At 42.8% G+C, this 16387-nt stretch overlaps 1 protein-coding gene across 3 annotated transcripts in view; it reads right to left on the minus strand.

Annotated features, from left to right (window-relative positions):
- dnaaf11 (dynein axonemal assembly factor 11) overlaps positions 1-16364 on the minus strand; it is a 34795-nt gene extending 18431 nt beyond the window's left edge. The window contains exons 1-7 of one of the 3 annotated variants that reach the window (XM_080861881.1): positions 15988-16364; positions 14624-14791; positions 11354-11431; positions 11080-11252; positions 10513-10733; positions 9622-9798; positions 347-424 (exon numbers count right to left, since the gene is read on the minus strand). In XM_080861881.1, coding sequence (XP_080718007.1) covers positions 347-424; positions 9622-9798; positions 10513-10733; positions 11080-11252; positions 11354-11431; positions 14624-14791; positions 15988-15997 — 905 coding nt within the window. In that variant the 5' untranslated portion in view covers positions 15998-16364. The remainder of the gene's footprint in view (positions 1-346; positions 425-9621; positions 9799-10512; positions 10734-11079; positions 11253-11353; positions 11432-14623; positions 14792-15987) is intronic. The other 2 variants (XM_080861882.1, XM_080861883.1) reach the window with 2 other exon arrangements.
- Between the last annotated feature and the right edge of the window lie 23 nt (positions 16365-16387).

Here is a 16387-nt window from a genome sequence, read left to right on the forward strand (position 1 = left end):
ATGGAGGAGGAGCGGGGTTGCCTGCAAGCGTTCATGTTTTTCCCCAACAGGACGACAGCAAGTGGACCAGAAAAAGCACCTGATAAGTTTTCACCTGCCTCACTGAGCCAAAGTAAAAACATGACAGATATGAAGAAGAACTGTGATAGAAACTGTGGACCTGCAGCGCTTTCCTTTATAATTGTTTCCAAAATACAAATTGAACCTGTTGATCAGTCAGGGCTTTAAAATGTTATACTTAAAGATCTGATCCCAATCATCTATGCAGCAAGTTGTCATGTATTGCTGCAACAAACATGCCATCACAGTGAGGATGGAAAACCTGCTTCTGTTTCTCGTTTCGTACTTGGGCTCATTGATATTCAAGACTCGTCCGTCAGCAGTGATCAGCGTCCTCGGGGCCTTCGGCTTCTTCTCTTTCCCCCTGCAGAGAAACAGCGCAGTGTGAGCAGATCACAAATGAAGTCAGGGTGTTTAAACAGTGGACTTACAGGTGACAGCACCTGGAGTCATAGTACCTTGGAGATCAAAGATTGCCCTCCCCTCCAGGAGCATCCTTAGAAAAAGAAATATAATGTGTAATGGAGTATGTTTGTGTAGGCTGAAGCCTGGAAACACAGCAGTGCAGGCACCTCGAAGGCTGAAAGTCATGAAGTCAGTATGAACGTAGTTTAACCTGCCTAACACAGGGTGAAGAACCCCTGCAGGTTCAACACCAAGCAAGATTATGTGGAATAATCTGAAAAACAACAACAACAAAAAAAGAAACTACCGATTAATCTGAGTGAGCCTGAAGAGGCGTGAGCCAAAAAGTGGTAGCTGCAATATAAAAGGGCAAAAGAATGAACGGTTCAAACAGGTATGATATAAAAGCTCTAAAAGTGTGATTTTAAAAAAAGGTGCTTGCTAACAAATTATTCTCTTCACTTGTCCTGAAAACTGAAACAAAACTTTTAGCTTCATACAGAAATATCAGATTAACATTGGAAATAGCTCATCAAAATTATAAATAAAAGTGGAAATTATTATGGAAGTTAAAAATATGAAAAAAGAAATTAAATTAGCGGCTAAACATGAAGTATAAAATTTTTAAATAACTACATAAGATTGTGAAAAAGCGCATAAGTTGAATTTGCCAGTTAAAAATACGGATAAAGAAATGAAATAGCTAAACACTTAAACAGCTAGCTAAAACCATTACCAAATGAAACATAAAAAACTGGAAATTATCAGCTAAATGTTTTGCTAGCAGTAAAACCGTTTGCTAAGTGTAGCTTAACAGTAGCTGCAAGCTAAAATTATTAGCTTATTATTATTATTATTATTATTATTATTATTATTATTATTATTATTATTATTATTATTATTATTATGGATGTGGAAAAACTAAAGACTGAGAAAAGTCCCAGAGTCATCCCTTCGGTGTGCTCTCATCACCATCTGCCGCACAACCGGTCGCTCAATTAGCTGCGAGAAGCAGACGGCGACACGAGCGCTGACGGGGAAACACACACCTCATATCAGCCTGTCTATTAGGCCCACCGAGCAGCAGATGAACCTGTCAGCAGTCCAGGTGGGTGAGTGTTTAGCGCTCTGCAGAGGGTCGGCCGCCGCGACCTCCGCAGCCGTACATCAGCCAAGGAGAGGGAGGGAGGCAGGAGAGGGGGCGACGGCGTGCTTGAGGAGGCTTCGATGTGCTGAACCGGAGGATGTCAGGTCGTGGTTTTTATTGGAGTGGTTGGCTGGAGCGAGCGATAATGAGTCTAAGTGAAACTGTGGAGAAGCCTCGTGGTCATCTGTGTGACGGCCCTCGAATTGTAAGAGTCGAATCAGCGGGGTTCAGAAGGCGAGGTCGTCACATGGGTCACGCAGACTTCAGAGAGTTCCTGGAAGTGCTTAGCAGGTCTCTGAAATGTGTGAATATACAGAGAGAGGGTGAATGCTGCCTCTGTGACAGTGCTCTAACTGTTAGGTTTATAAATGGACGCTTTATCTTCTCGGTTTGTTTTTATAGCTGATTAGACAGTTTTACTGATTTGGCCCATCTGATTGTTTCAGGTGCACAAACTGCTTCCACTCAGGATCCGAGGGCTCCCTAAATGGTTCAAAGTGAGCGTGAAAGTGATGATTTTAGACTCTAAGAGCTTCATGTTGGGCTTTCCTTCAGCATCAGTCGGGGTTTAATGACGCGGGACTCTGACTTCCACTGGAGTCCAAAATTATGACTGCTTCCTTCTTATTTCAGTCACTTCCTGGATGTGGTGGTGTTAGTCTGAGGTGAGGCTGACAGAAATTATCCAAACAGAATGAGCATCTCCATCACTTTCCGTTCAAACAGCAGCTTTTCCCTCGATGCCACATACTGTCGACTCGTCAAGGTCCCAGTGTGGCTGCCTGAGCTGTAAACCCATAACTTCTATCTTTTTAAGGGTGCATCTGTCAAAGAGCAGAGTAATGGGGACGTCAGAGGTGACAGTTCTAGAGCTGAGGGCGATCTGTTCAGACAGCGCTCAGTTAGCCGTGCGGCCCGCAGAGAAGTCCAAATCCATGCCGGATTCACAGCTGCATTCCCCACGCGGAGGACAGTAAGGTGCTGCAGCACCTCTGAACCCAACATCTGTTTGCTGCTGTTACAGTGACACACAGCACACGGGCAAAGTCATCCATCATAGAGGAGCTGTGAGAGCCACAGACCACGATTACACAACAGCTCAAATACAGCTCGACACCAAGAAGACACCAGCACTAAAACAGATCAATATTTTAAGGTAACTTTAAATTGTTGGGTCGCTCCTTAGAATATAAAGCACCTGAGGTGACTGTTGTCATTTATCAACATATGAATAAAACTGAATTGAATTCAAATTCATTGGAAGTGGAAAAAGATGGACGGATGTTTGGATGTGCTCTGTGCAGCTTTTCCAGTTTGAGGTTTGAACTGTAAAATGGACGTTTAGGTGTTTGTGTTTTCTTATCTGGAGCAAACTAAACGCAGACACAGTGTCGTTACTCTACTGCTTTACTCTGTAAACAAAAGACAACAGTGATCTTAGATATCTGGTTTCAGCATCACTGTTTTGGTTCACTTTAACTGCTCCGAAGTCATCATTTTACCTGCATCAGGTAGAAAAGACTCTGACAGTGAACTGCTTGTAGCAGAAAACAGGCGCACTGGTGCATTTAGTGGTCTCGTTAGTTCCCTGTAGAGTTGGAGGAGATGAAAGAGGCTAAAAGAGGGTCAATAACAAACTTAGGGCTGTCTATACTGTCATGAATAAACACCAGCCAGGCAACATCTCTGTGTGGTGTTTTCCCTCCTCTCAGACGAACAGAGCAGCCATTTAACATGGGCCCGTCTCCCGGCTGACCTTATCGCAGAATCCACCTCAGGACCAGGAAATTCATCTTTCCTGACAATCCGGTGACGGCCCAACTGCACGCATCAAGTCAGCGCGCTCTGACAGCCGTGCGTGAGGAGGCGGTAAAAACGGCAACGCCGTGTCAACCTGATTTTCTGCTTGGACAGCGCGCTGGCCAGGGATGCTGCTGTGATGTGGATAAGTAGGTGGACTATCACCTGTATCACACCAGGATTATCCACAGGTGTAACCTCACATCTTCTAAATCCAACCGTCCTCAGCAAATGACTGAGGCTGGATTACATTTATCGGCATACATTTCAAGACTGTGCAGATTTAACATCTCACATAACAAATGAAGAGGAGAGGATGTGACAGAAGCCCGACACGCTGAAACACCTCTGGGCTGATGTGAGGCGTTTCCTGTGGGCAGAGATTAAGCAGCGGGACACTTCCACAGTGTTCGTCATACACAGCTCAGCTGTTTGTGACTCTGTGGCTCGAGGTGTTATGAAAGCTAAACGCTGTGAGTCAGCGCTGCGTCCACAGGTCAGCGAGACGAGCGGACGGTGGATAGAAAGGGTTTTTTTAAACCTTTGCCTAAAGCGGAAAAATGACTAAGTAAAGCAGATGTGTCAGGCCTCGCTGTGCAAACAGCCAATTTATTACAGCATCCACTGATCCTGGACCAGCCTCAGTGCTGTGAAACCTCGTTTTATCCTGAGATATATTCTCTGTTTACGTCACAGGAGCCACGACGGCAGAACTCAACAAGTTTTACTGAAACACAAAGTCTGATGTTTCTGTGCTGCCTGGAAACGACACCCAGCTCTTTGTTTAAGATCACAGAGGAAATTATTGACAAGATTTTCAAAAAAAACTGGAACTTAGTTATCCAGTAAGACCTCACAGTTTCTCTCACTGGATAGAAAAGCTTTTATTTATGTTGACAAGAATCCACAGAGCCTGTCTGTTTCTCAGATTACATGAGGTGCTGCATCAGTGCTTATTTTGCATCTTATTTAGTGATTAAATAGCTCAGAAATTAGAAAACAAAAAGTACTTTTCATCTTTAAGGCTTTATAAAAACAAGCACAGTGATGTAAGGATTAAAGGCTCTGCTAACATCGTGATGTGGAGCTTGAACCATGGAGGCTGTCATAGCGACATCTGCACAGACCTAAGGCCAGCGCTGAGCTCCTTCATCTCTTTACGAGGCTGAAGATCTCGGGGGTAACGAGCATACTATGAATTTAAATCCTGCTGATGATGCTGGCTGGAAGAGTTATTTTATTGGCAGTAATCCTGACTTATATCTCTGAAACACTCCAAAGAATAAAAAAGACACACTGTCATTGTAACATCTGCATTTTTTCACATCGTCACTTTAAAGTAAACGAAGAGAACAAAGTTGGAGGAATGACCATGTGACAAACATGCTTACGTGCATTTTAACTGTAATGAACAGGTGGACAAATAGAATCACTGGAGCTTTTTGGCCTTCTGTCCTCTAAGAGACGCTGAATGTTTTCCTGGTGACCAGAGGTGCTGATTTAATATTCAGAGCCTGCAGCGGGGTTCATCGCCCTGTGAACTGGAAGCTCGGAGCGACCCCAGAGGAGCAGGCTTTGTGTGTTTATTATTCTGCACGTCTATTACATGTCAAGTTTCTCTGGATGGTCTCTAATCACAGCTACAGTTCTGCCTCCACAAGACCGAATCATGGAAACAAAGAAGAGCGAGAATGAAAATGATATTCCTCAAACCACGAGGATCTTCAAATGACTGCAAACAGGAAGGAAAAGGGAGGAATTCAACCTTCACCCAAGGACACTGCAAGGACCTGAGGAAGGTAAAAGCTCCACAGAGGACAGACAGTCAGGATCAGAACAACAGTCAGGACAATCTTTTTAAACACAGAGGCACTGAATGAAAACCTCATTAAAGTGTCTATATCCTTAAAAGAAGACACAAACTAAAAGTAGGCGGAGCTGTGTGCCTCTGATTACCATATTAGGGATATCCGCTCTCAGTGACATCACACAGATCCAAGTGTTTATTACCATCAATTCATCCATTTTATTCTGCTTATCTCTATTCAGACATGGACAGATTTTACTCTCCTCAGCCACCTCCTCTGATTCTTCCAGGATGACAAAAATCCTGTTCCCAATCCAGTTGAGACACAAGCTCTCCAGCACATATTAGTCCCGTCCAGGGTCTTCACAGGGAGACAGGCGTGGAGACCAGCTGGCAACCTCCAGTCTACAAACTGATGTGTATTTGCTGACTACCTGAGAGTGGTTGCTGAAGGTTGCTGGCAGTCCGGAGAGTAAAATTAGTCACAAAGTGGAACGCGATGCTACACTGAAAACCTCCGTCCTACTGCTTTGGTGCTAGCAGACTGTCACTGCCACCGGTCTCTCACATGGAAGACATCAACCTGGCTGCAAAAAACTCACAAAGCTGTAATGAAGTCGTAAAAAGTGCAACACAAACCACACACATGGTTACAAAAATCTGTGATTTTCCAGCTAATCTGCACCATTTTTCTCCCACAGAGGAGCGTTCACTGTAAACTGAAATAATCAGCATTTCTGAGCCTCTGCACTCTGACTGGGCTGCTCTCAGTGAGGGAAACCTCACAGCTGCAGGCTGATATCAGCATACTGACAGGGAAACTGTGTGTGTGTGTGTGTGTGTGTGTGTGTGTGTGTGTGTGTGTGTGTGTGTGTGTGTGTGTGTGTGTGTGTGTGTGTGTGTGTGTGTGTGAGAAAGACAGAAACACTTTGAGAAGCAGATGTTTAACACACTACACATACTCAATTAACACCCTGGTAAGAGGGTCACCTTACAGGTGAGCACTAATTACAGCAAAATAATTAGACTCATGACAGACCAGCGCTGTAATCTGATTGGTGTACAAGCAGAAGACACGAGTGGCTTGGACGAGTAGGGCCACTGCAAAGGAAACAGTCAGCAGCTATATTTTAAAGAGAGTTCGTGTATAATCAGCTAATCACAGCTCATCAGATTAACACAGGTGCCTGAAATCAAAGTCCTTTTACAAGCACGCCTCTGCCATTTTATCAGCAGTTAGTCTGAAGCCTTCACCTAACAGCAAAGAGAGAGAGCTGTAACTTTAATTTGTCCGGAGTGTGTTTAAAAAGTGTGGCTTCTGTACGGTGGCCCTGAGAGGTCAAATCCATTGCAACTTAAAAAAACACCATCAAATACTAAAATGCTGCAAAATCACACAAAACACAGCAGAAGTGTTTTTGGGGAGACAAAAACGTGTCGGACCGGCTGCAGGAGTGACAGGCTAACAGTAAACAGCTAATAGTAAACACAGTATTATATGAATCATGTGATTGAAACACACACAACCTTGCAGCTTCTTCTTACTTTACACTGATGAATCATCAGTGTCTCCATCCTTCATGTTTTTCATCGTCACTTCCACAGCTGGGATTTTGTTTGTTTGTTTGTTTGTTTTTAATCTCCGTTGTTTTTTTCTATTTCGTTTGTGTTTTGTCTGCTTTTGAAGTATTTTTCTGTTTGCTGGTGTTTTCTTAAGTTCCAGTACATTTGACCTCTCGGGGCCACCGTACCTCTGGTCCATGTTCACACATATATATATATATATATATATATAATATATTATATCATATAAAGAATAAAATCTATAAACAGGAATTTAAAGCAGACCAAAAGGAAGCTCAGTATTCACACAGTTAATTTTTCTGTGCTGTCAGCTCTGAAACTGACGGGACTCAAACCGCCGTCATTTCACCCACACGACTGATGTGACGAACCACCGGCTCACGCTCTACAGCCGTCTGACATCAACAACATCCACAACATCAAAACCACGAACACGTCAGCAAATCTGCCCTGAAACACCTCAAAATGCCCCAGTTATGTCTTTAGTGTGAGTCATTAGTCTGCAGAGTGTGCGGCAGCTGGGCAGTTTGACCTTCACAGACCGAGTATACAGTGTAAACACACAGTCCATGCTTTACATACAGAACATATGAATCCCTAAAACTTAATAATTTACTGGAAAATCTGGACATTTTAGAGTCTAAATGCTCCTTATCGTTTGTAAATGACATCAAACATTTACATTTATGCAGTTAGGTCCATAAATATCTGGACAGGCGTTTTTTATGTTGTTTCCTCTTCAGGATAAGACTGAAGTGCAGACTTTCAGCTTTAACTCAAAGAGTTTATTTAAACTAGACGTTCAGAGGCCCAAAAGCTTGAATTTAAAAAAAGTATATAATCCATCAGTGTTCATTAAAGTCAGCAACATTACACATAACCTGTAATATAAACCTGCTAATTTCGCTAACATGCTAACAGTTCAGTGAAAGTGCAGCTTCCATCGTCTCCTGTTTCTCTTTATTAACTCCACTGCACACTTTGCTGTTATGTGTTTTAAAGATGTTAAAGCGTCTTCATGTTTTCTTCTTTGTTCATTCTTCCTCCAGCTGCAGTTTTAAATGTGCAGCAGCACAGATCAGAAGCTGTGACACTGCAGACTGTACAAACTCTTCTTTAGTTAGAATATTGTTCCTCTAACGCCTGTTTGTTGTATATTTAGGCTTCGGGGCTTCAGGGTCAGTATTTTTAGACATATTTCAGTAAACAGTCGCCACTGAGTCTCATCAGTCAGTCCCACTCTGACACCTGGATGTAAATCACTCAGGATTATTGGCACCTTCGAGCTCACTGGCCGAGTCATTCGTCACAAACACAACAGAACAAAATCCTCCCTGACCGCCTGAACCCGCTCGTCTCTCTGACGCCACCGCCTCGCCTCGGGTACAGAACACTTTGTTCGTCTGAGAGCTCCTCATTAACCCGACAGTCCGAGCTAGACCGCAGACTCATCCTGCCCGTCAGCCAACGTATTTATGTCTGATTCATGCTGCTTCACGCATCCTCGACTCAAAATACATTAAGTGTTGTCCTGGTGAATCGGCTAACAAAGTCAACGTCACAGAAAAAAAGACAATACAGCCAAAAGTTTGTGGACAGCAGCTGCATTTCAGACAGCTGTACTCTTCCACCTGTTTTAAGGTTTTAGTAAGTCTTTATAAATGATGGGCGGAGCCATCGTGGCATCACCCATCTTGAAGCGTCTACATTAGCGTTTTTTAGCTGGAAGTGATGATATTTGGACACGAGGTTGGAACAGCTAAATTATCAGCTTGAACAACCAGCTGCGTCTACAGCCTGCACAGGTGCATCACACACTCCTGACAGAATACTAGAATTTCATTCACGACATGGATGATGGTCTGTTAGCACCATTAACTGCACAGGAAACTCGATAATCACATTAAATATCTTTATTGTGAAACTTCTGTGATTAATTTAATATTTAAAAGCTTCAAAAGAATATGAAGAAACAACTGCTATGACTTTTGTTCAAAGCATTTCTGTATTGTGCTGAAGAGAGATTGCCTGAAGCTGAACTAAGGCCAGGCTGTACTTGTTTTATAGTATTACTTTGTACCACAAGGTGGTGCAGCGAGTCAGTATAACCTTTATTTAAAGAGGAAACTCATTAATAGCACACTCTTTTCTAACAGAGCAACATGAAAAAGAAAATGTCTTGAGGAAAATGGGAACGGCTAAAAAAGAAGAGTTTAAAAACAGTGGCACACACCACAAAGCAAAGTGCTGCCCCCTAATGGTGAAAGTTTCAGTTAAAATGTGCGCATGAGGGTAATTATAAAAAGTGCACACAAGCAGACCTGAGGCCTACCAGACACCCAGCAGCTACACTCAGCATACCTGTCAAACACAGGGGCCACACCTCTAAATATAAGCCACGCCTCTAATTTATGCCAGTCAGACAAATAGTAATCTCTGACCGGCACAGAAATCCCACCATTCGGGATCGGCTGCTGTGGAGTTTTCAGGTGTGATTATAGAGACATCTGGTGGCTGAACTAGTGAATTGCATCCAAAAAAACACCATATGAAAATGAGCATGTGTTTTACGTCACACAAGTAATTAATGAAGATAAATTTAGAGTGTTTTTTTCTTCCATGCACCCCCCCCCCAGAAGTTTGTAGCTGACACTTTGAAACAGCCTGTTGACTTTCTTTTATGTCTCCTGTACAAGGCACATATTTGTTGTCTGGGCCTTACTGACCTCATTATTTCATACAGCCTGATTAACCAGTGAGTTCATTACAACAGTTGAGTAAATAAGTCGGTGTGGTGCTCAGATCTCACGGCACTTACTTCTCCTTGGCCCGCCTCTTCTCCTCCAGGTGCCGGTGAGCCTCCAGACGAGATTCGGGGGTGAAGCTGCACGGTGTGTGCCAGAACTCGTGCTCCCTTTGCTCCTCATCCTCCTCCGGGTTCTTTGGGTTCTCGTTCAACTCCTGGTTCTCCTTATTCTTCTCTGACTCTGGACTGCTGAAACCAGAAGGTCTTAGGTCATCACTGAGTTTGTAAAGACAGTTTAAAGACTCTTCGATCACCTGAACTCATCAGGGTGACCTGTAAGTGTTGCTATGAATCACGTGAAGATTCCATAAGAGTAATTTTGCTGTGGCTGCACACTGACAGTAAAGGTCCTGGATCTTGACTCCCTATAGTTTTAGAAAAAATTTAAGATGTTATCATCACTTATTGTTACTTTTCACGCCCTCTATCGCAGTTAGCAACACCTCTGACCGCCTAGAGCGCCTCTACATACATGACATCCTCGTCAGAGGTCTTTAGTCCGCCTCAGGGACCAGGAAACTAAAGGAGACACAGTGTTTGCAGTCTGAGCCTCAAAAATCTGCAACAGCTTCCTTGAAATCACGTTTTCTGGATTTCACTTTCACATATTTTACTTCCAAAACAAATCTCTAAGTGTAAAGCAGATATGAGAGTGACTCATCATAAGCCAAATCTAGTCCACACAGCAAACATATTTGTCCCTTTTTTCCCTCTTCCTCCTGATTTTAGCAGTTTCACTTACTTGACTTGAATATTCTGCTGTTTGAGACCAGATTTGTTCAACATAATCATGCGTATTAACAAGGACGTTAATAAAAAGTGAAATCTTGTCTCACTGCAGTTTGGAATTGCAGCATCTCAGAAACTTTCTGTACAAGAGTAACGATTTATCTTCTCACTCACGCTGTGTTGTTGATGTCGGTGTACCAGCGGCCGTCAAAGCCTGGTTTCCTCTCCTTCTTTTCCTCCTCAACTCCTGCTTCCTTCCTCCTCGCCTCCTCTTTCTCCTCAGCTCTCCTCCTCAGGTATTCCTGCTCCTGCTCAGCGACGCACCTCCTCGCCTCCTCCAGACCCTGCGAGGCTCGGATCCGTTCTGACCGGCTGATTTCTGTCCCGTCCAGACTCTGAGGACACAGAGCGAGAGCTGGAACTCAAACTCTGAACCTCCATCAGGGTTTAAGCTCACAGCCTGATGACCAAACTGCTTTCAGTGGTCTTTAAACGACTGTCACACATTTTTCTCCTGGAGCTTCACTGGCTGTTGCTTTCACTGAAGTGTTCTCAGCTCTGACCTTTTAACATCCGACTAACTGAATCCCTGCAGACACTTTTTCATCAAATACTTTGTCATCAGAATCTTCCAGACGGAGCTCAGCTGCCTCAATCATAAGTAAAAAATAAGTAAACCCAAACAAATAACAGCAGCCTCCACCTCTCTGGATGTAGACGAGGATCCACCTCAGACGTTACCTTGAGCTGAGGCAGTGCAGCCACCACAAACTGCCTGTAGCCCTCGAACTGCGTGCAGGGATTCCCCACCAGAAACAGCTCTCGGAGGTGGATGTTGTGTCTCAGGGACTCCACGCTGCTCAGGCGGCCCACGAAGTTCACCGTCAGGTCCAGTTTCTGCAGGCTCTCACAGCCTGATGAGCGGGAAGTGGAAACAGAAAGGCGACATGTTTACATGTTTACAGGCAGAAAAACAAGCGCTGAATTAAAGCCCGTACATACGCTATGCACTGACCTTCAAGGTTTTCAATGACTTCAATGTTGTTCAAGGCCAGATTCAAGTACTCCAGCTTCTTCAGTCGGCCAACATTTTCTAAACGAACAAAAACACAAAATCACAAAGTTCCTGTAGAGGCAGCTGATGACTTTTGAGAACAAAAGCATCTGTGTGAATGTTTTCCTTGGTAAGATGATGTGACAACACAATCAATCAATCTTTATTTATAAAGCACTTTTCATACAAAAAACAATGTAGCACAAAGTGCTTTACATAGTTAAAAGCAGCCCACCCCACCCTCCAACTCACTCCCCACACTCTCATTAACATAAATGATGTGAATACACACATATCCCCCCCCCACACACACACACACACACACACATACACACACGCGCACACTTAAAGAGTAAAAATTGGGCTGGGCTCGCATGAGCCAAGTGATGAAACACTATAACAGGGAGCCGTCTGCACCGGGAGCCGGTCACAGACCGCAGCCTCCAGGCTGGGCACACAGCAGGAGGGAGGCCAAGGAGCCCCCCAGCCAGGCTGAGAGGACCCCCAGAGACCCAGCAGCCACAGTCGATCACAGCCCCGGTGCAGAGAGCGCCCTCTGAGGAAACACTGGAGATATGACACAATAGGATATATACAGGGTAAAACGATAAAATAAATAAGAACGGGATACAATATAAATATAAATAGAGTAAGAAGATTAAAAAATGAATAAGAATAAAATCAATAAATATTAGGTAAAGTCTAAATTAATAATAGAATAACAGGATAGAATAAATAAGCATAAAATAAATAAACGCTAAGTAAAAGCTAAATTAAAAAGGTGGGTCTTGAGCCTGTTCTTAAAAACATGTACGTTCTCTGCGGCCCTGAGCTCCTCCGGCAGGCTGTTCCACAGACGAGGACCATACCACTGAAACGCTGCCTCTCCGTGAGTATGTGTCCTGACTTTAGGGACAATCAAAAGGCCAGTACCAGAGGACCTCAGGGTCCGCGAGGGTTCGTATGGTAAAAGCAGATCTGAGAGATAAGAAGGCCCGAGACCATTAAGACATTTAAAAACCAATAAAAGAACTTTAAAATCGATCCTGAAACACACGGGGAGCCAATGCAGCGATTCTAAAACCGGTGTAATGTGGGCCCGCCCTCTGGTCTTCGTCAGCACACGAGCTGTAGAGTTTTGCAAAAGTTGTAAAGTTGAAATATTCTTCTTAGGAAGACCAGAGAGCAGGGCCTTACAGTAATCAATGCGACTGGTAATAAAAGCATGCATCAGCATCTCCGTGTTGGCCCGAGAGAGAATAGGGCGGACTCTGGCTATATTTTTTAGATGATAAAATCCAATTTTGGTTACATGTTTAACATGTGGGATAAAACCAAGCTCAGAGTCAAAAATAACACCCAGGTTTTTCACTTGTAGCGAAGGACATAGTGAAAATGCCTCTAATTTAGACAAGAGTTTCTCTCTCTGAGCCTCAGGACCGACAATTAAAACTTCAGTTTTGTCCTGGTTAAGCTGTAAAAAGTTTTCTGCCATCCAAGATCGTATATCTAAGATACAGTTAAAAAGGGCATCCATTGGTCTGGTGTCATCAGGAGACACGGAGATGTACAGCTGCGTGTCATCAGCGTAACTGTGGAAGTTCACTCCATGCCTCCTGATGACACTGCCGAGAGGCAACATATACAAATTAAAAAGTACAGGGCCTAAAACCGACCCTTGAGGCACACCACATGTCATTCTATGGATCTTAGAGGAGCATGTATCCATACTCACCATAAAAGTTCTGTCAGAGAGATAGGAAGTGAACCAGTTGTGTACAGCACCAGAGAGGCCCACCATGTGTTTCAGTCTTTTTAAAAGAACAGCGTGGTCTACTGTATCAAAGGCTGCGCTTAGATCCAGTAGCACCAGGACTGAGAGCTTTTGGGCGTCCCAGTTACATCTAAGATCATTTAAAACCTTTAGGAGAGCCGTCTCTGTGCTGTGGTTCACCCTAAATCCAGACTGGAATATCTCCAGGATCTGTCTATCATTGAGAAAATCAGTAATCTGAGTAAAAACAAGTTTTTCTAAGACTTTACTTAAAAATGGTAAGTTGGATACAGGTCTGTAGTTATTAAAATCATTACAATCCAAATTGCTCTTCTTCAGAAGGGGCCTCACCACCGCCGTTTTAAAGGCAGCAGGGAAGACACCCAACTGAAGAGAGCAATTCATCATGTATAAAAGCTCAGCCTCAAAAAATCCATAAAGTGTTTTAAAGAGTAAAGAAGGGATTGGATCTAAAAGACATGTGGTGGGTCTCACTGTGGAGAAAACCTTCTGAAGGTTCTCAGCATTAACCAGGACAAAGCTGTCCAGTGTCTCCTCAGGTACAATCGAGCCCTCAGATGTGTTTACAATCATATGGCGATTAGATAAAATATCAGATCTGATGGCGCTGATCTTTCCCCTGAAGTGGTCTGCAAACTGCTCACAGAGTGAGTCTGTGGGGCTTCTTTGGGAGCTGTTAAAAATCAGGGTTAAATAAATGATCTATGGTGGAAAAGAGGACCTTGGGATTATTTTTGTTTTTACTGATTATTTTGGCGAAGTATGAATTTCTTGAGTTCCTTAATGTATTATTGTACATTTTAAGTTGCTCGCAAAATATTTGATGGTTGATAGTATTTTTATTTTTCCTCCACCTCCTTTCTGCTGCCCTGCAATTTCTTTTGAGTTTTTTGACTTCTTCGTTTCTCCAGGGTGATACATGTTTTATGTTAATCTTTTTGGTGGTGAGTGGAGCAACGGAGTCAAGGCTTTTCTTCAGTTTGCTGTTGAAATGATTAAAAATCAGATCGCAGGGTGCAGGTAAAATCACAGGGGGCATTCGTCTAAAACCCTGGTAAAATTTGCAGCCACTTCAGAGGTTAGATAGCGCCTCCTCACAGTTCGCACCGAGGTCTCCCGCTGAATAAAACCGGTGATGTTAAAAAACACACAGTAGTGGTCAGAGACAGCCAAGTCAACAACAGAGGACACGCTGGTGGACAGCCCATGGGTGATGACCAGGTCCAGAGTGTGTCCTCTGTTGTGAGGACACACTCTGGACCTGTAAGAGCTAAACTCAGCCCAAGTAGTAGTGGCCCAAACATAAATACCACAACTGTTCTCACGACCTCACTTTCATAATAACTGGTGATATTTCAGTAAATAGACCAAGCCAACACTAAAATGCAGTCATTTCTTCCTTCAAAGGGTTCTACCCACACTGAGGCCCGTCTCACCGATCCTGGGGATGAGGTTGTTCTGCAGGTAGAGGATCCTCAGCTCCTTGCACCACCTGTCGAGGTGTTCGATCCTCTCGATGTCCTGCTGATGCAGAGAAACTTCCTCCAGTGAGAAGATCTCACACTCATTGTGCTCGGCGCGCCGGCGGATCAAATCCTCTGTGACTGAAACAGATTTTCCTTTGAACTTCATCTGAATCCGTTTCTAATAAAAACGTCTTCTCAGCAGGTCAGCAGGAGTTGGGGAGAATCAATGCTGCAGCCTGGTTTAACCTGCTTCACTCAATCTCTAATCACAAATTATTCAATCAATACTAATTTATAGTAGATGCTAATTAGAAAAATAAAACTAAATAGTCATGTGTGTTGTTAAACATGGTTTTAAGTCGGTTAAAAACAGGATCCTGATGACCTGAAATAGTCCGTTTTTTTAATAATTAGGATGTCTTTACTTTCATGGCCAAAAAAGTGTTCAAAGCTTAAATGTACAAAAACAGAATTCTGTTTTCATAAATTCAAGTTGAGTTAAAGCGTGCCTGTTAAGTCACGTGACTTAAAGTACTTTTTAAAACACGAAAACTCAGAGCAATCCTGTCCCACATAAATAAACTTCTTATTTTTAGCACCATAAAATAACACTATATTTAATTTAGCAATGTAGGCAAAGTAAAGAGGAGTTTGGGGCTTTTCATATAAAATCTGGAAAGAAAAATCCACTGATTTTTGTATAATAAATTTATTCAAAGATTTAACTTCGAGTTATGGATATTTAACGATTGACAGGCCCTTAGAGTACGTAAGAGTGGGCTGAAATTTGGGACTTTTTCATTTAAAAAAAATCTAAATTTTTTTTAGATTCATCAGAAACTTTCAGGGTTAAAAAAACACATTTAAGCTGCAACCAAATCAACTTTAAACCCAGTATTACAATCTTGATACCCGCTCTAGTTCCCTGTAAACATACACCTGTGATGTTTGAGAAACCCAGAACATAATTAAAAAACTCACTTTCATTCTGAAATATATTTCTAGTATCCTTTAAGTGTCTTCAAACTATCACGGTATACAAATACTCGAACTGCTGACAGACATATGAATATATATTTTGAATCATTCAGAGAACTGAACTATTTTTACTAACACAGACTAACACTGGAAATACTAAATACGTTTTCTAACAACATGCTAACTTGAATTTCACCGCCATGACCGTCCCGTGAGTTCATACCGGGCACAAACCGGTTCAAAGCGGGTTTTAAAACAACAAAAGTTCACGGACAGGCCACAAAATCGGTTATACTGTCAGTTATGAACATTGAAACAACAAATGGTGTATTTTTGCCTCTATTTCTTTCACTTACTGTAAACCATCGTCCTATCTGTGGCCAACCGTTGCCATGGAAACCAAACAGCAGCTGCTGCGTTCGAGTGCTGTGGTAAAATGCACCACTCCACACGGACTAAATGAAGTTACATTGTTGACGGTGCTTTTTGAAATTGCCCTATGCTGACTTTAAGACTGTCACGACAGAGGCGCGGATATTCACGAATAGGAATGCTGAGATCTTTTCAGATGTGTGCTGCTGTTTAACTTTGAAGTGTGGTTACTTTAATTATCTGAAGAGGCATTTTGCTAGGCTCTTCGACTGTAACTAAAAAAAAAACCGTGTTGTTAATTACTTACTTGGGTAAAGTAAGGCTGTGATGATTTACAGCACTATGTTCAACTTCAGTTGATATCTAACCGTAGTACAAAGACAT

This window comes from Rhamphochromis sp. 'chilingali' (assembly GCF_963969265.1).
Source record: "Rhamphochromis sp. 'chilingali' genome assembly, chromosome: 16".
NCBI lineage: Eukaryota > Metazoa > Chordata > Actinopteri > Cichliformes > Cichlidae > Rhamphochromis > Rhamphochromis sp. 'chilingali'.